Source organism: Athene noctua, chromosome 1 (assembly GCF_965140245.1).
Source record: "Athene noctua chromosome 1, bAthNoc1.hap1.1, whole genome shotgun sequence".
In the NCBI taxonomy this organism is placed as follows: Eukaryota; Metazoa; Chordata; class Aves; order Strigiformes; family Strigidae; genus Athene; species Athene noctua.
In genome coordinates, this window is record NC_134037.1 from 255,998,067 (window position 1) to 256,022,000 (window position 23,934).

A 23,934-nucleotide genomic window follows, 5' to 3' on the forward strand; every position below is an offset into this window, starting at 1 on the left:
TGTTTGGGTATTGGATCTTCTCCGAACATGGCAGTGCTGTGGAGGTAAGATTCACAGACCGCACACTACCAGTAGCAACTATGATAAGCTTGAATCATGCAAAGATAGTAGTAACTGATTTGCTTCTCAAATTGTAGTTTTTTACAATGTCCATAGCTAACACAGTTAAGTCCTTTAAAATTTTCTCTCCAAACAGAAGGATACAAATGACAGCTTGATTCTGGAAAAATAATTTAACTTATTGAAAAAAGGCCTCATTAAAAATAAAAAGTTTCAAGAAAATAAGACATTTTTCTCTTCGAATTACCCGTTTCCACTTTGTGTGTGTGTATATATACAAACTTTAAAATTTGAGTTTAAAGACTGATTATATATGATTGCATAACATAAGTGTTCTGAATTCTTTGTCTACTAAAATCCAGCTTTTTGGATAGATGACAAAGTTGTAATGCCATTTCAGTGCACATTTGGATAAAAACTCTGCCAAATAATATTTCAGCAAGTTTAAATTTTTTTCGTTTTATCAAGATCATCAATAAATGTGGATATCATTCATGAATGAGTTTCACACATTAAAATATTGAGGGTTTGCTATCAAAACTGCTAAAAGAATCAAATACCTCTAGGCAATGGATAGGGGTCTCCAGATCAGCTGCCAATTGAAACTGTCACTGTGTTCTTCATTTAAAATATAGGGTCAGTCATGGCAGTGGAATGATTTACTCAGATGTGGTCAGTTGTTTGCAAGTTTGATATCACTTATTCTAGAAAACAGAGGACTGTTGAGACATTGGCATTCATACTCTCTAATGCTGTTATGCTTTCATAACTTCTGATTATCGGAGTCATGGGATAAATCTGGATTTTTTGCATTTTAGAGTCCAGTTGTATGAATAAACAAAGCATAAACTGTGTGCTGCATTCAGCAGATGTGAGCTTGTCATAGGTATAGACAATCACAATGATGTTAATGAAATTTAAAAATATGTATCTAATATAATTAAATTCATACAGCCCTCCTGGTGTGGACACTGTAAAAGTACTTTATATTGTTATAACTGCCACTTCTAGTGATATAACTGCATTCCCACTGACTTACATTGATTAAAACCAAATCACAGCCAAAGTTAAAGTCACAGTGGTTAATTTTTGCACTTTAGTGGAGGTGTGAAACCTCTGAAAGGAGATTTCTGCTTTTTTTTTTTTTTTTTGCAGTGACTGGCATTTCAAAGACGTCTGGAAACAAGCACAGTGACAAATTATCACCAAAGGAGACAGTGATTAAAAGAAAGTGTGTAAAACTAGTGCACAACACAAACACTGTCCTTCCAGCGAGGAGTGAAACGGGGAACAGGACTGTTGCATAAATTTTCCTGCAAAGTCTTTAATAGCCAGACTAATCCCAGACACACCTCATGCTGACCTTTACACACATACGCACAAAACTTTCTGGGAGACTTTTTTCCCCCAGTCCCTTGCTTACTTCATCTCCCAGCAGGGCTGCTGCTGGACCTGGTGATCCTGCTTCCGTACAAAGGGAAAGAGCCTCCACCTACCTTGTTCTCCTTCCCTCCCCGGTTCCTCACTCCCTCTTTCCCCCCTCGGGCTGGCAGGATTCCTCGGGCAGAGCATGCAATCAGTTCGCAGGGAGCAGCCGCAGCCACAGGAAAGATGCAGAAGCACAGTCAGAAGGAGCACCTCTACAAGCTGCTGGTGATCGGGGACCTGGGAGTGGGCAAAACCAGCATCATCAAACGTTATGTCCACCAGAACTTCTCCCCCCACTACCGGGCCACCATCGGGGTGGACTTTGCCTTGAAGGTTCTGAGCTGGGATGCTGAGACTGTGGTACGGCTGCAGCTCTGGGATATTGCAGGTGAGTACAGAGGAGAACCCTTTGCTCTATAACCCATCCAGAGACGACACAAAATATTGACCCAAATTAATTTGTACTGATCTTTAAGTTGGAAACTACAAGTGCCTATGCAGTGAGAGAGAGGATATTGAGGAGAGAAAACTTTATGGGCAGATTAACATTTTGGAGTTTCCCTAAAGCCAGCAGACCCCCAGACAAGAGGTGTCAGAATGAAACCTGCCCTGCCTGCCTTTTCTCCCAGGTCCTTTGATGCGTGTAGGGGCACAGCCACCTCTCTCCAAATGCCCCAGTTCTTCCCCTGCAGCTGCCTCTGTTCAGCTTCCCTCATTAGACTGACAGATGTCTCTGATGAGAGGGAGAGTAGCAAGAATTTCCTGTTACAGCTATTTAATTTGGTGGAAGAGATCAGGTGTTCAATAAGATGGTTAAAATCATTTTTATAGTTTAAAAAATAAGGAAAAAGTATCACTAAGTTGCTTTATCAAAATACCTTCCTTCTTCCTTTACTCCCTCTCTCTCCTACCTTCCTTCCTTCAGCCCAATGAAACTTAAACAACTTCTGACATACTTTGAAAAGAGAAGTATTTGTATTTGGCAATAATCCTGGTTGTTAAAAATGTGTTTACTCATATTTACTTGTCCTTTTTCCAACATCAAGCAAAAAAAGATAATTTACTCTGTACAAGGAGAATAAGAATAAAGAAGTCCAGCTATGTTTGCATGCTTACATAATTAAAAAATGCAGAATTTGACGTTGTTGTCAGTTCTTCAGAGTTTTTATATTTGTTTCCAATTAAATCCAGAACTTTTTTTGCCACCACCCCCCACCCCCCCTTACTAGGAATTAATCATTTTTGATTCAGTCCACAAAATAAAAGTTTCTCTTCTCAGCATATTTTGTATGCTATAAGTAATCATTTTTCATTTAGTGTAGTAGGAATCCAAGTACAGCTATAACGCAATAGCTTAAAGGAAGGTATTTTTATTAAAAACTCAAATTAAGTCACATTTGTTAAGAGGTGAACTTTGTATCAGCTGTTAGGCAACTGTGGCAGCTGCGGCCTGAGCTGTGGGTTCAGTGATACAGTCTGGAATGGCACTGAGTAAAACTAGTGAAATGAGAAAATTCTTAACATTCTTATTGGTGGAGGGAGTGCCTTTCTTCTACACTTAGCTGCCTCATGTCTAAGCTCTGAATTTGGCACCGAGGTACGAAAACTTATGCAACAACACCGCTTTATGCGAAACATGCGTAACCCCAGCTTCTTTGCACATCAGTATAGTTTTGTGGGTTTATGATATTAAATACATACGTGCTCAGTTTTCTTTATTAGGAGTTGGAATAATGGGGAGATAATTGCTTTTATTGCTCACAAGTTACCGATTATAGCCATAAATACATACACTTCCAGCAAAACTTTGCTGCATGAGAAAAAACATTTAATAGTAAATTCTGAATGCATCAGGGACTTAAAGGATGTATTTGCATGCCTTGTTTCAGAGATTTATTACATTACTAATCATGTGCTGGCAGATCATATGATGTAGCTTTCAGTCAGGCTGCAGAAGCAATTACACGAAGTTGTACTACTGAATGACTAGCGTGCTTTCTGAGTTATCACACATGACAGAGAGAATTACAGCATAGTACTAAATTTCATATGAATTGCTCAATTCAAAGCATCTCTGTGAAGGTCAAGACAGTGGCCGGTAATAAAAAGAGTTGCTGTTTAGTTTTATTGACTTATGTGTAAGAAGCTTTAGCATTTGTTGGCTACACACAGAAAATAAATTCTGTAAGCAACAGACTGAATTCAGATCAGCATGGTGTTGACATAGAAGTGATCACAAATAAAACATCTGGCTGGTGAGAAAAAAGTTGTTTAAAAATGAAATCGAAGTAAAACTGATTTGAAATATGGAGGGGATGGAAGTGTTTTATCGTGGCTGTGACTGGTCATATATCACCACTTGAAAAACAGAAATAATGTGAGAATAACAGGAAGGAAAATAAAATCTCTGGTCTCAGAACATCCTCTCACTTTTGGCAGAATCTCTGTTATTAGGTCACATTTATCTTTGGGCATAAAGCAATAAATTTTCAGTCTCTAACCAAGCTAAAGAATGTTGTCTTCGCATTTAGGACATCTTGAATGGAAGCAAATGCTGCGAATGTATCGGTATATGAATACATGTGTATATATGTGTGTGTGCTTGTGTATGCGTGTATGTATATATACATCAGGTATCACTTCAGCTCTTACATCCCCTCTTCCCACTCCATTATACAACCAGTGTTCTTATTACTAAGCGCAATGTGTACTCTGCCTTGCACTTCACTGTGTGGATCAGTGGGTAGTAAATTGCTTAAAATACTCAAAAACGTTTTGAGTAAAACTAGTGTCAAGTTTATCTACATTATGAGTAGGATTTACATGTATGGCGACTTCATGGGAAAAGTGACATATTCTAGCTCTGGTAGGACCAAGCAGTTTATCCTTGTTTACTCTCATAAACATCAGAAGAAAAAGCAATTTTGGTTCATGTGGTGCCATCTTATTTAATAGTTAAATGTAGTTTATATTTCTGTAACATATTTTTCTGTATTCTTTAATTTGGTAAACAAAACTATAAGAAATACTGAACAATGATGGTAACAAAGCATTAGAATAATTCAGGGAAGAGATAGGTTCTGCATCACATATTATTACATTAAGACTTGGGGGTTTTAAACCGATAATATATTCCTGAAGCTATAGGTCTTAGACAGGAATAATTGGACCAAGCTTCATGGTTTATGATATTATGATACCTGTAACAACACACTGGCATTAAAATCTATGAATTTATGTCTGATTCAGCGAAATGCCTGAGTTTCAAGTGACTGAATTTTCACTATTGTGTGTGGGAGGAGATTTATACAAAAAATTCTCCTTGTCTTTAATTTCCTCATAACAGTTCCATTTTATTTCATTGAATGTCCAAAATTCTCAGTTTTGATGTTTGCGTCCCTGTAGAAATGTGCCATCACCTCTACTGCTGTGTTATGAATCTTTAAATCCTCCTTGGTCATTTTTTTTTTTTTTTTTTTAATTTCCTTACCTTTTCTGCTGCCTCTGTATGAGTATCCTTTAAATTCATTAACATATTGTTAGAAGTAAAGCTTTAAAAGAAACTCTTAGTCATATTTTGAGCAAGACTGTTGTGGTGGCAGTGGCCCTGTAGGTGTAAGGCTGAGACAGCTTTTGAAGAAACCAATTACTGCAGACAGCAGATCCGGGTGTATTTGCTATTCACTTCTCTGCAAGGCTGCTCTCAGTGCTACAGTCCGTGTTTCATGTCCACACAGCCCGGAGATTTCTCTGAAGATGGGCTTTAGCTGCAGATTTACTGCATGGAGCAGCTTGTGAGTGCAGAGGAGGGCAGAGAGCAACACTTCAGAGCCTTCCCCCTCCCCTGCTTCTTTTTCACAGCCGTGTCAGCATCACCTTTATCCCTCTTGCTGTGTATGTGTGGGCTGGAATATTCATTGCTACCAAAAATATGTTGGTTTGCTTTTAGAAGACTGGTTCTCATCTCATAGAGTTGGACCAATGCATCGGAGACATCCACACAATACCAGTAGTGACAAAAGAGTTTCTTTTCCTTTCCCTGCGGTTTCCACCTTCAAAACGGCAGTCTTTGCACAGATACAGGCAAATGCCTCTGCAGTAGTAAAGTTTTTAAGACTGTTATGCTCCAGAAGGACTAAATGGACTGTTCACTAATGCCAGGCACAGCACATCCTCAGCGGGTCAGGCTTTTAGTGGCTGCTAAGCGTTGCAGTACATATGCATAAATAAGATAGTCATGGTGATTTCTAGGCTAAATTACCTTGAAATTACTGTTCTGCAAACATAAATAAGTCCCTGGCTGTGGTGATTTTATTTCAGTATAGATTTGTGGTGGGATCTGTGAGGCTAATCCTGCTGACAGCCTGTTTTTCCACATTCTGGGGTGGTGAACACCACCTCAAGGCTTGCTTATTTCAATTCATAAAGATGATGACTTGAATTCAAGGGTGAAAATTCCGGATTTTTTTTTTTAAAGTGAAAGGTAAAAAATGTTTAAATCTTGTCTGCAATTTCCAGCTTCTCAGTGTTGGCTAAAGGCCCTTTGTAAAGCATGGTGGTTCCCAGAAGATTTTGCTCTTAGGATGAGGGATGGTGACAAGAAGTAAAATCCATTGTAAAATTGGGCATTAGGCAGTTTTATTCAATTTTTATCTTGTACTATATTTCAGATGCTGTGGGTGAGATTGTAGAAATTATATGAGTTTTAGCACTTTATGATTAGTTTTTATAACTTTATCAGAGATGATAGTGCTTAGCGAAAATTGTAGATTTCTTTACAAGTCATGCTGGCAGATTTATGTAGGGTGCATTTTTATAAACTATGAAAATTCAGCCGTTGATTACTTTAAAACCATGAAATGATACCTTTCCCTGGTGCAGAGCTGCCACTGAGATTAAGATAAATGTGTTGACAGGTGCCATTCAGACAAGGAGTCCTTCCCTTTAATGGAAATCTTGTTTCTTTGGCACCCTGGTCTCATTGGGTTCACTTCAAAGTGAGGTAGGATTCATCTGGTTTAACAATTAAACATCTTGTACTGAACAATCTGAACATAAAATGCTCAGCCTGGGCTCACTATGGGATTGAGGGTAGAGATTAAATACCTCCATAGGGAAGTTTATGTCACCACTCTTAAATGTCTGTCCTTGCTGAGAAGATGCCATCTACATATCTCTTCTTAGTCTCTGGCTACCAAAGGACCCTAATCTTAGATACACCCAGTTATTTTTTTGGAATTTAAATTAAGGCTGATGAATCCCAGCATAAAACAAAGGGCATCAGACTTGTGGGGTTTTGATGCCAGATGTCAGTGGCCTTGCAAGGGGTGCAGTAAAGTACAATGGGCCAGATCAAACAGACATTTCACAAGTTACTGACCCTTCCAATGAAAAGCAAAACCCATCTTCCCCAGTCCCTCTTGCAATAATACAGATTCTAATGTTCAAGGCTGCCTGCAAGATGCCATTGAATACCTAATGGTTGATCTATTTTTTAGCCTAATTACAGACTAAACCATTGTGTTGCTGAAAACCTAAGGCCAGATTCTGACACCTTTAATACATCAGACAGTGACTATTTTCATGAGTTATTCTGCTAAATGTAAAAGTTTTAGGAACCTCATTTATTAAGTATTTGCTCACATAAGGGAAAATCTTTGGAAAAAAGAATTCTCGATAGGATACAACATCCATCTCTCCAAGCACAATGAAAACACCAGAGATCACTTTTTTTCACACTGTAAATTAAATAGAAGAAAAGCTATTATGCAAATTATATAAACCTAAAAGTCTGTTTACAAACCACTACTTTTTCCATTCAAAGTTGCATAATGTCTTTATGCTAAGTATGTTCATATATTAATTGCAGCTGATGGGGAAAAAGACCACTTCAGAAGGGGTTTAGGCTCTTTATTCACCCAGCACCTCCATTCTTTCTCTTTCTTTAAAGTGATTGATAATGGAAATTGGTGAACTCTGCCCTCCTGCATAAAGCAGCTCTTGCAAACACGATAGCTTTTCTGTGCAGTGAAAAACCTGAGTATCTGCAAAAGCAGCGGGAAGTAGTAGGAGGAATAAGTGTCATATCATTTGTCAGAACTTTGTGAGCCACTACTAGCCAGAATATAATATCATAAGAGCCTTTTATTCCTCTAATAAATTCAATTGTGATGAATGATTTTATGCTGCAAATTAATAATTCAGTTCATGTTGTATGACATATCCCACCTGTCTTAGAGATCTGTGTCCCAATAAATCACAGAATCACAGAATCATCTGGGTTGGAAAAGATCCCTGAAGATCATCCAGTTCAACCATTAACCTCACACTGACAGTTCCCAACTACACCATATCCCTCAGCGCTATGTCGACCTGACTCTTAAACCCCTCCAGGGATGGGGACTCCACCACCTTCCAACACCCAACAACCCCTTCTGGAAAGAAATGCTTCTTAATATCCAGTCTAAACCTTCCCTGGCACAACTTGAGGCCATTCCCTTTTGTCCTATCACTTACTACTTGGTTGAAGAGACTCATCCCCAGCTCTCTGCACCCTCCTGTCAGGGAGCTGTAGAGGGCGATGAGGTCTCCCCTCAGCCTCCTCTTCTCCAGACTAAACCCCCCCAGTTCCCTCAGCCGCTCCCCGAACGACCTGTGCTCCAGACCCTGCACCAGCTCTGTTGCCCTTCTCTGGACACGCTCGAGTCATTCAATGTCCTTTTTGTAGTGAGGGGCCCAAAACTGAACCCAGGAATCGAGGGGCGGCCTCACCAGTGCCAAGGACAGGGGTCAGATCCCTTCCCTGTCCCTCTGGCCACGCTATTGCTGACACAAGCCAGGATGCCATTGGCCTTCTTGGCCCCCTGGGCACACTGCTGGCTCCTGTTCAGCCAGCTGTCAATCACCCCCCAGGTCCCTCTCTGACTGGCAGCTCTCCAGCCACTCCTCCCCAAGCCTGTAGCGCTGCTGGGGGTTGTTGTGGCCCAAGGGCAGCCCCCGGCATTTGGCCTTATTGAAACTCCCCCGGTTGGGCTCAGCCCATGGCTCCAGCCTGTCCAGGTCTCTCTGCAGTAAAGAGATAAAATATGCGTGAAGCCCAAGTTTAGCTGGTTTTACATCATCTACATCTCATCCATAGTACAAGCATCTGAAGAACTTTACATGAGAAGTATAAAGTATCACTGAAATACAATATGTATCAAAAATTAATTCTATATGTTGCTGCTTACCTCACTGCTAAGCTTCTAATCAGACATTGAAGGCACCTTCTTGCAGATGAAAAAAAATTACTCAACAAGGAGATTATTGAATAGCGTATGACAGCCATTCATCTGATTAGTTCACTGATAGGAATCATAAGACATTTTAATAAAGTATAGTCATAAGAAATTTTCAATATGACCTCATATTTCCCAGACATTGTATATTTCTAACTTGCTTTATCAATGGGACGCAGTGTTTGTTTAATGGAAAAAAAAATCTAACATGAATTTGTAGAGGACAGACATCCATTTTTTTTTTCTGTATCATGTGACTGACTTTTTCCTTGCTGCAACAGCTACTACCTAAACCCAAAGATAAACATCACAAACAGACGTTGTTGACCCCATAAGTACATTCAGTGCTATTTCCATTAAATGAAACTTCATGGTCTAGAAGCCCAGTAATCAGCACTCTGCAGTTCTCAACCCAGCCTTACATTTGACAGCACAATTTCCATCAGATAAAGCCTCCACAGGGTCAGAGGCAGACTTCCAATCTTCTTGTCTTCCTAACCTACTCAAAATTGTGCACATTGAGAAAATAAGGCTAGAAATAGGTTTCCACTGAATGTTGTTTATTTTCATAGGACATTTCTCTGGAAACATATGGTTAAATACAAGAGTTGTCTTGCTTAAAGACTGCTGTTGTCATAATGTGTTTCAGGAGTTTATAATTCTACTTTTTCTGATCACAGCTCAGCAGTAGACATCAATGGAAATAATATTTTTTGAGTTCAAGAAATATTTTGTGTAATTTATTTCAACTCTTGGAAACACTTTTTCAAAGTTCTTATGAAAACAGCATATATATAAACAAACCCACAGCTGATCAACATACCATATCCTGATTTCATGTGTTAATTTTTACACTGTTAATCATATAAAAAGATATTTGTAAAGTCCATATTTTAATATAATACTATATTTTTAGCTTACAAAAATACTATAAGTAACTTCCCAGAAAACACTTTGAATTCAGAAGATAAAACCATATATCTTCTGAACAGATCTAGTGTGAAACATCTCCTCCCAGATCTTTTCACTGGAGCAATTCAGCTCTTAATATTGCTATTGCTGTGCTATTTCTTAGAACACTTTCCATATTTGTAAGGCTTTAAATTCACCTTTCTCACCTCTGTGTTTTAGTTTGCCAGTAAAAGTAAATTCATAACAACTCTAATGCCTGGTATGGCTCCAGAGCTTAATTATGTTACCGTTGATTATTATCACTTACATGAGACTATGCAGGATCCTTTTAATGCATGAGCAGATCCATTGTGATAGATGTTACCCACAAAATACCACAGTATCAAGGAGCTTCCAATCTGGTACCTAGATTTTTTGTGACTCCTGTTTAAGGTCCTGTAACGTACACCAAGACCCTTGGTACTGTCCACAGACCTAGAAATCTGGTAGCTTAATAAGACTGCATACTGAAGTTCAAGCTTGTCATAAAGTTATTTAATTTCCTTGGATATTTGCTTTAAAAGTCCTTTTCCATGCTATACTCTCTTGCATTTTCATACAAATGAGTTTAGCATTGTACTTACCATTATTTAGACAAAGAATAGCTTTCCAGAGAGTTACAAAATGCAGTCCTACTTTTCAGTAATGTTCTCTTAGAAAGCCTGCTATGTGAAATATTGACTTAGATTGGAATCAGTGATTTTTACAAGGTGGTATTTTTTTTTCTCTTCTTACTTTCTTCATCACAGGTCAGGAAAGATTTGGAAACATGACCAGGGTATATTACAGAGAGGCCATGGGGGCATTTATTGTCTTTGATGTTACAAGACCTGCAACGTTTGAAGCAGTGACAAAATGGAAAGAGGATTTGGACTCTAAGTTGGTTCTTCCAAATGGCAAACCTGTGCCGACAGTCCTCTTAGCAAACAAATGTGACCAGGGAATAGACGTTCTTATGAACAACGGCATCAAGATGGATCAGTTCTGCAAAGAGAATGGGTTCGTGGGCTGGTTTGAAACATCAGCCAAGGTAATGTTTCCATTTCTTTTTAAATGTTTCTCCAAGTACAGAGAAAATGGTTCCTAAAATAGTTCACTCAGTCAAAATGTGTATGTTGCAAAGCTCCTCTCGTGGTGCAATTTCTTAAAGTTGAATTCACAAATAAATACCTTTCTATTTCTTTTAGATCTTTTATTAAAAAGCAAATTATATGTAACATGAAGCTGCTCTAATATGCTAGGCCAGCAGTTAACTATGTAACTTGTCAACAACTTACTGCGTAATAGCCTGGGGAGGAAGAAGACCTTTGGCAAGGCACAGAAGTTACCTCTTTGGAATGATATGAGGACATTTTTCGTAATTCTTAACAGTTAACATTATGTCTAAATATTTATATAACCACTTTGTATAAGAAATGTTGATCTGAGACAATAGGTTTATTGTGTTAGATTCCAGAAAAGAAGTCAGCCTATCGTAGCATTTGTATGATGCTTACTGTTATAAGCACTCATTTTCAAAAGCCTTTTCAAAAAAATCACATATCTGGGGAGGAAGGAAAGATCAGTGGTCAAAGTGCCAAATGAATTGCTCTGAGGTTCAATTCCTGGCCTTAGTACAAATTTCCTGGGTGCCTGTAAGAAAATAGAGATAAAAATCAGAAAGGACACTGATGGTTGCAGAGTATAAAGACCCAAGGTACAGTGGTTCTGTATAACAATTTGAGATTTTTTCAGAAAATCTCAGTGCATGCAAGATTTGGAGAGTTGACATGTGAAATATTGATTTAAACACAACAATTCAATGGATATTGTGTTTATTGTATTCTCCAGTTATGAAAGCTGGTGTAATCATAAAGAATTCTGGGGAACGTTTGGATGTTTTAAATGTAAACAGTTTGGTGCTGGTTTGACCTAGACTGTTAGCAGACTAAAAGCCAAAATGATACATTCAATTGTTTAAATTCTTTTAAGCACTTTATGAAAGTTACTAAGAACTTTTGTAGTGTATACTTGTATTTTACTTTTCTGGTCTTGTCTTCTTATGCATTAATATTTTTTAAAAGTCTCACCTGTAATCAGCAGAAGTAACAGCAGGTGACTAGCAGGATGTCCTAGACTGCCTCAAGCATTGCATGAACTCTGGTCTGAGATTGTGACCTTCCAGTACTTAAAGGGGGCTTTTAAGAAAAATGGGGACAAAATTTTTAGTAGGGACTGTTGCCATAGTACCAGAGGTAATGGTTTTAAACTAAGAGAGGGTGGATTTAAACTAAATTCAAGGAAGACATTTTTTATGATGTGGGTGGTGAAACACTGGCACGGGTTGCCCAGAGAGGTGGTAGATGCCCCATCCCTGGAAACATTCAAGGTCGGGTTGAACAGGACTCTGAGAAACCTGATCGAGTTGAAGATGTCCCTGTCCATGGCAGGGGGGTTGGACTAGATGGCCTTCGAAGATATCTTCCAACCCAAACTATTTTATGATTCTGTGGCTTTGTGGTCAGTGTCTTTGCTTTCCTATTGAATGGATCTCAAAACTAGTTACTATTTCTTCAAAATGCCATTTTTAGGGAGACATTTTGGTCTAGGTCAATGTGCAAATTATCTTGCTCTACAAATAGGGTGCTTCACATTCCCGCATGTGCAGAACGTGGTTTGAATTCAGGTCTGTGGTTCTCTGCTGATTTGTGCTGGGTGAGGCCACTAGAATCCAGTGTTCCTCTCTAGGATAACCTAAATTGTACCATGGACAGTGTCTAGTTCCAGTTTAAGAAAGAGACCAAGATATCTTACATCAGCTTCTTCATGATAGTTATAGCATGAAGCTAACTATTGGGGAAAAAAAAAAAAAAAAAAAGAAAATCCAGAGAGTGATGCATTTGGAATGGCAGCTGCCAGTAGAAGATGTGGCGAGTTAGGGGATTATTACAAGACAAACTTATTATTTGTATAGGGATTACATATTTTTGCCTTTTGCCTTTTCCAGTATTCTGATTCTGTTAGGTGTCTAACTGCCAGGCCACAAATCACATGAAATACCTGGTTGTGAGTATTTGGGATCCAGTTCAACGGTCATGTGTAACACTGTATATGGCTGTTCTCTTCAGAATTACTTTTTCTTCATTTCTGACATGTACGTGACTCTACATTTCCTGGGGACAAGAATTAATTCACTGAAAACTGAGGCCTGAGGGCAAAACCACCACAAAAATCATGTGGAGTGAAACGACTAACAAATTGCTTTAAAATGCCTGTGTCTAAAAGACTTTCAAAGAGAATGGGATGGAACATTAAGGGATACAGGGCTACAGTTTCATTATTCTAGGTTTGGATTAACAAAGTCATGCAGCCGGTCTCTGCTCTTTGGCCTGTGAGGAAGGATTCTGTACCATGAATTCCGTTCATCAGTCTCTAGCAAGCACCTGCCCACCTCTTAGAAAGAGCCACCACATTTATTGCAAGTCATGGCAGACAATGAATGTACAATTTCAAAGGTCACAGAGAGGTTTTACCATGATGATGGAGCCAGCCTTGGGCAGAACTGTGGAAGTATAAAGGATATGTAAAGTTTAAAAAAATCACAACAGAGGAAAAGTTTCTAAAGTTTTTCTAAGCCACATAAAATTAAGATTTTGAGTCATTTTAAACAAAGGATCTATCTATTATATATTCTTCTTACTTAATTTGACTCAGAAACCCAAGAAGTCCTCAGATTACCAGTGCAATCATGTAGGAACAGAAAGAAATCCAGTTAGGACAAGACTTGTCGTTGCAAACACTGTGAAGGGAGCAGTGAGAGTTGAGGACACATGATTGTGTTACCAGACTGTTCTCTGTTGCTATAAAGGCTATGATCTGTTATTCTGTAATCCCCACACCTGATTTCCACACAGAATTGGCAGCTCCTGACTTTAAAACGATGCAAAGAAGAGTAATTCCACTAAAGATGGTAGAATCACAACATTTAGGCTAAAATAGATCAGAATAATTTCCCCACTTGGTCTAAGATCTAAATTAAAATGACACATTTTTTTCTAAACAAAAGGTATTATTACTGCTATTTTAAAATATTGGATGTTACATGTACCTGGTATTCTTTCAGCCTAGGGCATATTAAATAATTGAACTCAGGTCTGGGGAAAATAAAGACCCAGCTATGTTTGCTATACAGAATAGGGACTTTTCTGAAACAAAATAACACTGACAGAGAAGTCATCATACTGCAGCTAGGAGTTTTAGCAGTTCAAATAAGTAATAACTCTTTTTTGTGGTATCCTGGAATAATTAGATCTCCAGAGGTTTTCTGGAGACGTGCTTGGAAATGCTATAGCCTTCAGAGCAAACTGAATATGATTTATGCATTTTAGAAAAACAAAGGTGATTACTTATAAAAATACATCTTTTAGTTCTGGTTGCCTTGCAGAAAGTAGCATGCTATATATGTACCTACCATATTTCAAGCTGTCAATGGTTTGAAATTTTTATCTGTTATACTGTCAGATTACACACAAAAAAAATCAGTGTATTATTCCCTGGTGCTGTTTCTCTTAAGTTAACAACTTCAGTAAAAAATATTTGAGTCGCCTAATGCTTTCTCATGTATTAGTTTTGATTCTTACATTAATCTAAAGGAAATAGCCTGTTCCAATTTTCTGCTCCCTACAAAGGTAGAAGAATTTGTTCTGATAGTCTGCAATGTAAGGGCCTTGTTGGGCAACAGCACAATGTAGTATAGTCACAAATTATACAATTCATCATATATCTAGTGGAGAACTTGTTCTCTTATAATATGCATATTTAGTTTGCTCATTTTGATTGCAGTCTCAAAGGCACATCACTAGACAGTCACAAAATAACCCTTAATAGTAAATTCTTTAATAAATTTTGTGACCACAACTATTGTGAAAGATGCATTTTTTTAAAGGAAGAAAATTTCTCCTTCCTGTCACAGATTGTATTATCCAGCATGTGGCCAGAGTAGCTGAGAGTTCACATTTCCAAGCCTTTAAACTGTTTTCACCACTGTTCTTAGTTCAAAGAGGCAAGCTTTTGACTTGGATTAGAAAAGCAGCAATTTCAAGCTTATTATCACTTTATAATGAAAACGGAACTTGTGCATCAAAATAGACAAGTCAGGCAAAGCTAAATGTGCTTGAAAATACCTACTTCAGAAATAACTTGAAATACCTTATGACTGACCATAGCTGTGATGTGATTATGCCTGAGTTCTCTTTTCCCTGCTGCAATTCTCCTTCCAGCAATAAAAAATTAGGTGAAAAACTATTAATGTTTTGTCCAAATTTCCCAGAAGGGCTGGTAGTTGTGCTTTTCAGAACCTCACCAATCTAGGTTAAGCACATATCACCTTGTCTGCTGAGCATTGTGGTCTGGAGACTAGAAGAGCACTGAGTCTCTGGGCTATTTGGACACATCCTATTTGAATTTGTTTCCTATTTGAAAGTTACAGAATCTTTCCTCCTCTTGCAGATGTGGATAATAACGTGTCCTTTCTCCGGCTTTTGTCTGGGAGGCAGTTCACAGTGTGTCATAGTGCCCAAATGCTGGGCTAAGAATCAGGAGTCCTCTTTGCCACTGATCTACCAGGTGACCTTCAGAAACTCATTGTCAGCTCTTATCTAGCCTCTTCTTCCACAAAGCAAGGACAGCGATTCTGCTCCTCTTAACAAGTGAGCTCTGTGAACAAACCAAGCTCCCCTAACCCTTGTTTAAATCACAAATTCTTCAGTACTTCTGACTGGACAATTATTATGAAAGTTGAAAAAAACTAGCTATATGGTAGACTTTTAGAGGAACAGGATATGTGGTTTTGATTTCCATAAAGACAAACTAGTTTGGACGTGTATTTGAATTAGGCTGACACACTACAGCTAATCTGATTTGATAACTAAAACCAAAGCAATCCATCTGAGACTGCCAGCCCCAACTAGGGATGTATGGATCCCTACACTGTCTTTTTAATTCACTCAAAAATAAATAAATTTTAAAAATCTAATTAATATCACTGCACAGAACCTTAGAAAATATTTCAGTTACTGCCATAAATGAAGAAATTAGCTGACACCTAAAGCAGAAACTTTTAGTTCAGTTTCAGCCACTCTGTGTAGAATCCTCTGCAATTTGTTTCCGGAAACTAAAAGGAGTTGATTCAGATTATCCTACAGGTATTAAAGCTGTCCTATATTTCTCTGGATCACTTGTATGAAATATGTTATTTAGTGCTGGCCAAAACTTGGAAATTCACAAAATCACAAAATGTTGAGGTTGAAGGTCATTTAGTCGAACAATTTTGTTGCAGAATATCCAACCAGCTCTAAGAAATCAGTCACGGAAATTACCTTGTTCTCAGGGTTGCAGTCAGAGCACTTCATATCCATGAAGTTCATGATGGCTTTTAACTTGTATAGTTGTGTTTTCCTAGAAACACAACCACAGCAATACAGCATGTCTTAATAAGGCTCTGCTGCCAGTGGTTTCCAAGGGAACTCTGCTGAGGGAGCATGTGGAGCCATTCCCTCAGATTACTTGCTCCAGGGGAGTGCAGGTTAAAACATCTTGAAAGTAATTTCCCTGTTCCTGGATTTTAGTGCATTATAGAAACAAAATGCGAAAGTTATGTGGTTCTCACTAGGTTCCCATCTAATACCTGAATATTTCAGATTTTGTAAATGTTTACTTTAGGGAAGTTGATTTCCTTCAACTACAGTAGTAGAGTCTAAGATCATTTCTCTAAGTGGTGCTGGCTTAGACCTCCCCAAGTGCCCATGTTAGGTAGCTAAGCCTGCATACAAGCTGTTCTTCACCCTGACTTTCAAGGTAAGACTCAGAAGCAGCAGATTCAGTCAGAGAAAGCAACTACTTAAATGTAGAAAGGGAGCAGTTTTATTCCAGAAAACAACCAGGCAGACAAATCTAAGATATCTGCATGGCAAAGAAAGAATGAAAGAATCGGGTGAGACAGGCTCATAAAACTAGCAGAGGCCTTTTTTCTTCTGTAAAGAGCTAAGAGCCTGTCTAGTCTGAGGGGACATATTTCATATATTAAAAGGGAATGCTCTAAATGTTAATGTTCTGCATCTGCATTAGAGATGACAGATACGGGGGAAGGCAATACAGCATGTAAAGAAGCTCGCTGGGCTTGTGTACTGCTTTGAGACACGTTCAATGAAGTATTTATTTTTCTTTCAGTTGATTGTTGCATTACAAGACTACAACATTATTTCCCATAGCAATAGGTTCTAAGGTTTTAAATGATGCGACTTTCCTGCCCTGACTCAAGTTGCTATTGTTTCCGTAAAATTGCTCTTTGAAAAGATATATTTGAAGGAGATCCATCTACAAAGCAAACTGTAATTTCATTTGTGTCTTCCAGTGTTCCTTTCTGGCTTTCAGAGATTGGTCAAAGTTATTTTCTTTGCCTTGCTTTGCTTGGTAAGAGAATAAAGAGTAACATGTGATGGTTTTCACTTTTGCATTCCTTCTTGGTGGGGGCAAGAGAAAGACTGAAATAGTCAGACATCACTGCAGGAGCTAGGTTCAGGTCCTTGCTCTGGCATTGGCAGGTGGATGCAGGGTCACTTAGGGCTGCATTCACAGCTTAGTTCTTGCATCACACAGACTGCGATAGTGTCTTTCAGGTGCTGGGGCTTACTAAGGCACAAAAGTCACAGAAAAGGGTCAGGCACCTCAGGGGACAGGGGAAGGGGAGATGCCCAGGAAAAGGTTTCATAAAAGCTATCATGATCAATCCAGATGTCAGTGTGAGGAGTACAGCAAAAGCAGAACAGTGACAAAGGCACCGTAATGTGTATAAGCTCCTTCCTTTTTGGTCTTGCAGTGAAATCTCTCCCACAAGCCTTAGAAAAGAAAGGTGTTGCGTTCCTACCTTATCATAAGACTTCAAGCTATGCCATTTCCCACTTTCCAACTAGCCACCATGTGCTGAACCAGGTTTCATGCAGTTTCCTCTGTTTGGGACTCTGCTTTTTCTCCATTTGATAAATAGCCATGGCATCTTTTCCCTGTCACAGAAAGATGCTGTGTAGATAAACATATCAAAGATGCAGTGCTGAGTAATAGCAGCCTTAAGAATAGTATAGGTAGACAGACCTTCGCCCACATTTGAAGAACTGTGAAGGTAAAAGTGACTTCAGAGAAGTCTGGAAAACAAGCTACAACACTACAGGTGCATCTAGTACCATGCCAAGAGCTAGATAACCCCTGAACATCTTGATGTTCAGAAGTGGCTCCACCAAGGAGGCAGAGTAAACCCCTCAGTATGATCAAAAGAATTTGCTCAGAACATGATAGGAAGTTAGTAAAATGCCAAAAAAAAAAGAAGGGAGAGGGAGAGGGAGAGGGAGAGGGAAGGGAAGGGAAGGGAAGGGAAGGGAAGGGAAGGGAAGGGAAGGGAAGGGAAGGGAAGGGAAGGGAAGGGAAGGGAAGGGAAGGGAAGGGAAGGGAAGGGAAGGGAAGGGAAGGGAAGGGAAGGGAAGGGAAGGGAAGGGAAGGTTGCAGTCTGAACTGCAACAATCATCACAATTCCTGTGATGTTTTGTGTAGAACAAACACCACAAGAGAGATTATATTTAATGCATTTCAACACAGAGACCCACTGAACGACATCATTTCACTCTGTCATCTCACCTATTTCTTTTTTTTTTAAATATAATTAATTTGGGGTTTAGTCATAATTGGCACTCTTTCTGAGTTTCAGTACAAATAGCAAGATGTTTGTGATTATTCCTTTCTGTCCAATCTTACGCTCTGATTACTGTTTTCTTTGTACTTCTTGGGTGGATTTTCGCCTGCTCCTTTTTCTATGTCCTTCCCTAGATTGCCTTTCAACACCTCCTGCTCTCTAAAATTGCCAGGTCTCTGGGCATCTCTGTTTGGATAGCAGATCACCTTCTACGGTCTGCAGCTGCTTCACTGCCTAGGAGAATATTGATTTTTCTTTTGCAAAACACACTGTAGGAGAGGTGCAGAAATCAATATTTCATTAGACAGACCAGAATACAGCAATGTCTGATCCACAGACCTAGGACATGGAGTAGACACCATAGGATTAGGATTGTAACAAAAGGCAGTAGTTGCCTCAGAAAGGAAAGCAGTCAAGGCATGGAGCTGGAACAGCAGGAGTTGCTTTGTGGGCATGAGCACAAGCTCCTTGCAGTGAGTGATTTAACATGCCATTTCGCATCTGTACCATGTACCAGCTGTCATCTGAACCATGGGAGAAGGCTGAAGCCAGATGCAAGCTCAAAACCAGCTGTGCTGCCTGCTGGGGTCACCCTTTCTTTCTTGCTCCTCTTGTACCCCAGCGGAAATTTTCATCCACACAGCTTATGTTCAGGATGAGAAAATGCTGCTCTGTTCCAACACAGGACAGGACTTTTATTCCTTTCCTCTCATACAGAACAAAAGGCAGATTTTTAATCACATGGGTGAAAATGTTTTAAATAGTGAATCCTCGTAAACCAGCACATTTTGCTTGAAGAAGTAAGAGCTCAATAACATAAACTTCAGCAGGCACATGTGAAGGGATGGTACCCTGGAAGAGAGGAAGGTGGGCATGGGCTGAAAGCAGAAGCCTTTTCAGGTGTAATGGCCATTGCTGGGGATGGTATCTATCTGTATTTAATCCTACTTCACAGATATTTAGTAGATCTGGGCAGACACCTACCAGGGAAACAGCAAACTCTATCTAAGATGTAATTAAAAATATATTAAAGGATATGGATCAAATTTGGTAAAACATTTAATTAAAAAGGAGAAAAAGCAATGCAGAAAAAAGAGAAGCTTCTATTTTTCATATTCCCAAAACTAAATATTTTGACTTTTTATGTCAAAAGAATATTTGCGTGTTCAAATTTGGCTTTCTTACCCCTAAGACTATAGAGGTTTAAAAAGAGGTTTAATAATCCAGTTTCACTTTGTTTTGGGTTCTGGCTGAAGTAAAACAACATGTTTTTTTTCCTTCTGAATTTTTGGATTGGGTCTGACACATGGACTTCCATCCATCACCAGTAGGGATGAGGGTTGTCCAGTTATACCCATTTAATGTTTTTGTGGGCTTGGGCTCCTTCTTCTTTCCCCCTTTCCAACTCTTATAAAATCTTAATCTTAAGCTTCTGACAAAGAGGGTTTCTGTTAATAAATCTGAACATTAACCAATTTGGACACAATCTCAGATAGTCCCTAAAACATTATTGAAAAAATGAGTACTGCCATCCCAAGAGAGAAGCAGCACATAGGTAAATGAAATGCTTATTTGTCCACTAATAAAGGAAAACACAATGCAAAAGATTTTTACATATGTGTTTCTGTTCATTTAACAATCCTGTTTTTTCTTCAGCTTTCTAAGCTGTACTGAAAGATATTCATCATTGTCTATTTTTTCTAAAAAAAAATTCACAATGTTCTGAAAAAAGTCTTGGTGTATGCTTGAGGAATTTGCTTGTCTGGTCTGAGAGAGCCATGTGATACAGCAACATGGTAACATCTCAGTAAGGAGCTGATTTCCAGCTCTGTATTACTTTTTAGAGGTTAGTATGTAAATGACTTGTCTAAAGATTTGACTTTTTACAACCAACTGGTATTCTTTACAGGCCAAAGATCAAATATTTGTGTTCACTTGTGTAACTGAAGAAACCTGTGATATCTTGGCACTAATTAAGATTTTCATTTAAATCCCCAGACTTCAGTTGTTTACTGTGGTGCAAAGGGATGGTCAATGGAGTTTGTGGAGCTTTTCTGTTGATTTCACGGGGATTAGAAATCAGCCTCTCAGAATCCATTACTTTGGTTTTAGATCTTCATACAGTTGTACTATCTCTACTGAAACACACATGTCTGTACTTTGGCTTCTTTCTTTTATAGCTAAACTTCATACTTAAATATCTCATCTGACTTTTTTTGAACATACACATACAAAAAAAAAAAAAGAGTTTGACGTTAAATTTTACAGGTTGTTGTATCAATTAGGCTGAATTGATACTGAGCATTTGCTGAAGGTAAACTTCACAGTATTGTGTGCATGGGTGTTTATGGTCTCAGTACAACAGGCTCCAGATTTAGCTTGGAAACCTGGGTAATCTTAGATTGCAAATAAAAGCATAATCTTTATGGAGCAAGAGGAATATGTGCATATACGTAAATATATATATATTTGTATGCATTTCTGTATGTAAGCATGTGGGTGTGTGATACGATTTCCCAGCAGTTTGAAGCTACAGTGAGGTTTCTATCTCCTGTCATATAAAATAAGTAATCAATGCCAATAGTTAGAGTAGAAGAGTAGCTTTTATGCCAGAAAGCCTGACTTTTCATTCCAAATATTTTTGTGGCTGTGATTAAAAAAAAAAATCCTTACTCAGTAGTACTGCTTATTTTCTATGCTGTGCTGAGCTGTGTCTCACTGATCAGGCTGTTCAGCTTTGCTTATTCTAGAGTAAGGGTTGCTGCAAGTTAAATGTGCTGTTGAAGTAAGGCACATGTAGAAAAATATGTGCTTTGCCTTTCATTCTAAACCCCTAGAGTGATGATTTCTGTCTTACAAATGAAACCAATGGTGATACGTATCTTCTGAAGAAGTACATTGGAGATAAAACAGCCTCAACAAAAAATGTGATGACCACTGTATCCTGGGCTGCATCAAGAGAAGTGTGGCCAGCAGCTCTAGGGAGGTGATTCTGCTCTCATGAGACCCCACCTGCAGTGCTGTGTTCAGCTCTGGGTCCCTCAGCATAACAAGGACATGGACCTGTTTGAGGGGGCCCAGAGGAGGTTGCAAAGATGCTCAGGGGGCTGGAGCACCTCCCCTGTGCGGACAGGCTGAGAGAGTTGGGGGTGTTCAGCCTGGAGAAGAGAAGGCTCCGGGGAGACCTTAGAGCAGGAAAGATGGGGAGGGACTCTTGATCAGGGAGTGTAGTGATAGGACAATGGGTAACAGTGTTAAACTCAGAGAGGGTAGATCTGGGTTAGCTATAAGGAAGAAATTCTTCCCTGTGAAGGTGGTGAGGCCCTGGCACAGGTTGGCCAGAGAAGCTGTGGCTGCCCCCTCCCTGGAAGGGTTCAAGGCCAGGTTGGACGGGGCTTTGGGCAACCTGGGCTAGTGGGAGGTGTCCCTGCCCATGGCAGGGGTTTGGAACTAGATGATCTTTAAGGTCCCTTCCAACCCAAACCATTCTGTGATTCTATTCAATCATTCTACGACTCTGAATGACATAGAACTTTTACTGTTTTGTGAATAACTTGAGATTGTATCATTTATTCAGTTAATTTAGTTCATTACAGGTTTGTTTCATTGTGAGCATTGTATACAGAAATCTTCCTGTAACTGGAAAAGGCTTTAAAAAATAGGTGCTATTGATGACTGTGATTGCTGATAGGTAATTAATAATTTGAAAATCAGAGTAACTGTTATTCAAGTAGTGAAATATGAACTCTGGAGCTTTACTTCACAGACAATTTTTGTAAGCTGTTTATTAAGGAAAGTAAACTTTTGATGTTGCCTAGAGAAAAGTTTAATTATGCACAGGAAATATATGATGTGGTGTAATTAATATTGACTAATCAACCTCTCTTTCTCTTTCACTTGCAGGAAAATATAAACATCAATGAAGCTTCCAGATGCTTGGTGAAACACATAATTGCTAGTGAGAGTGATCCAGTTCAGTCTGTTGAACCAGATATTATAAAACCACACTTGAATTCCTCCAAGATTGTCAGTTGTTCAGCTTGCTTTAAATCCTAAGAGACTTCCAGACTATCAGAAGAGCTGAACAACTGATTCACAATTTATACTTTATCCAATGTACCCAGCCTGCCCAGATTGTCCAAAAGCAGATTGCCATTTTCTAAAGAAATATATTAAATTAAATTTAATAAGATTAAATTAAATTTAAATTTAATCTTAAATTTCCCATAATTTTTTGACAGCTAAAATTTATTATGAACTGTTCATTGATAGCAACTATTCAAAACTGTCTTTAACTACTGGTCAGAAAAGACTTGTGATGGCTGCGTTTTCCCAGTTGGATAGCAGCACCAGTGATATCAAAACCGATTTCTTTGCAATGTGGTTTCTGAAAGCTCATGATGTGTCTGCAGCAATACCCTGCTTTTCCATTGCTCCTTCAGCCTGTCTTCTCAATACTTTGACCAGGCAACCATCATCATTACATTGTTTTGTCACCCCTCAAACTTGAATGATCTTGTTTCATATGAGGAAGATGATGATGACAATGAAAATATAACTGTTCAGAAAGAGACAACACTCACACTGAAATCTTCCCATTGCAAGTTCAGTCTCCTGGATGAAGTGGCAGGTAACATCTCACATCCTTCAGTTCTCCAGAAGATCTCAGCTTCTGACACTGAACCCTGATGTGATATCAGCTCCCTCTTTCTGAAGAGTTATATTCTCATAGTTGTTAGCATTGTCTTCATATGAAGCAAAATGGAAGAAGTCAAGGGTGAGGGGTGACAAAACAGGAAAGCAGGGGTACAGTCTCATCAGTGAAGCATCTGAGAGTTTTCAGAAAGGCTATGTGTTCTATAAAGCCATCCTGACCTCTGAAAATCACTCATTGATTTTGTTCCTGCCTCTCCATCCTTCATGGCACAGATGTCCCCGTGTGTTTAAATTGTGTATATTCTATAAGTACCTGCATGCATCCCTCCATTATGTTGGTTCTCATGGGAATATTTACTATAACGTAACAGCTGAACTTTTCAGGAACGCATCTGTGTTGAATAGCAGGGTATTTCATTTATGAAAACATTCTTCTAAAAACCACAATTTTATGAGTGATCACAGGAAGCAAAATCAAACAGTCCTAAGGAACTCCTGGCATAGGTGCAGAGTTTTTTGAGCTGTACTGTGGAAATGAAATGGTTGTTTTTCAGAGTCTCACAAAATATGCAAGTTGGTGGAGTCATTCAGACACGTGTGTCTAGACAAGAAGTCTTGACATCTGACTGCAAGTCCCTGCAGACAAACTTTGCCTGTCTTGTGCTGTAGACAAATCACTTGCGTTTTCTGTTCCTACTCAGCCTTTTCCTTCCTAAGATGTGAACTCTCAGTGGCAGGAGTTGTCTTCTGAGATGGGTTTCTCTCTTTAGAGATGTGTAACACCGTGGAGAGGAGGCAGAATCTCATGATATCTTGTGTTTGCAGACGTCCCTGCAATACTTC

The 23,934-nt window shown here is 38.9% G+C and overlaps 1 protein-coding gene across 1 annotated transcript; it reads left to right on the forward strand.

Annotated features, from left to right (window-relative positions):
- The first annotated feature begins 1,612 nt into the window (after window positions 1–1,612).
- On the forward strand, window positions 1,613–22,563 carry RAB38 (RAB38, member RAS oncogene family). Its single transcript, XM_074932617.1, has 3 exons — window positions 1,613–1,876; window positions 10,466–10,746; window positions 22,339–22,563. Exons 1-3 carry the CDS (start codon window positions 1,672–1,674, stop codon window positions 22,489–22,491), a joined length of 639 nt encoding a protein of 212 aa, XP_074788718.1. The 5' UTR covers window positions 1,613–1,671; the 3' UTR covers window positions 22,492–22,563.
- The last annotated feature ends 1,371 nt before the right edge of the window (window positions 22,564–23,934 follow it).

What these genes read in the sequence shown, in the direction of transcription:
- RAB38 (XM_074932617.1), top strand. Translation starts at nt 1,672, where the DNA reads ATGCAGAAGCACAGTCAGAAGGAGCACCTCTACAAGCTGCTGGTGATC. An exon ending in GCAGCTCTGGGATATTGCAG is followed by an intron (nt 1,877 to 10,465) that starts GTGAGTACAGAG and finishes TCTTCATCACAG; the next exon opens with GTCAGGAAAGATTTGGAAAC. An exon ending in GGTTTGAAACATCAGCCAAG is followed by an intron (nt 10,747 to 22,338) that starts GTAATGTTTCCA and finishes TTTCACTTGCAG; the next exon opens with GAAAATATAAACATCAATGA.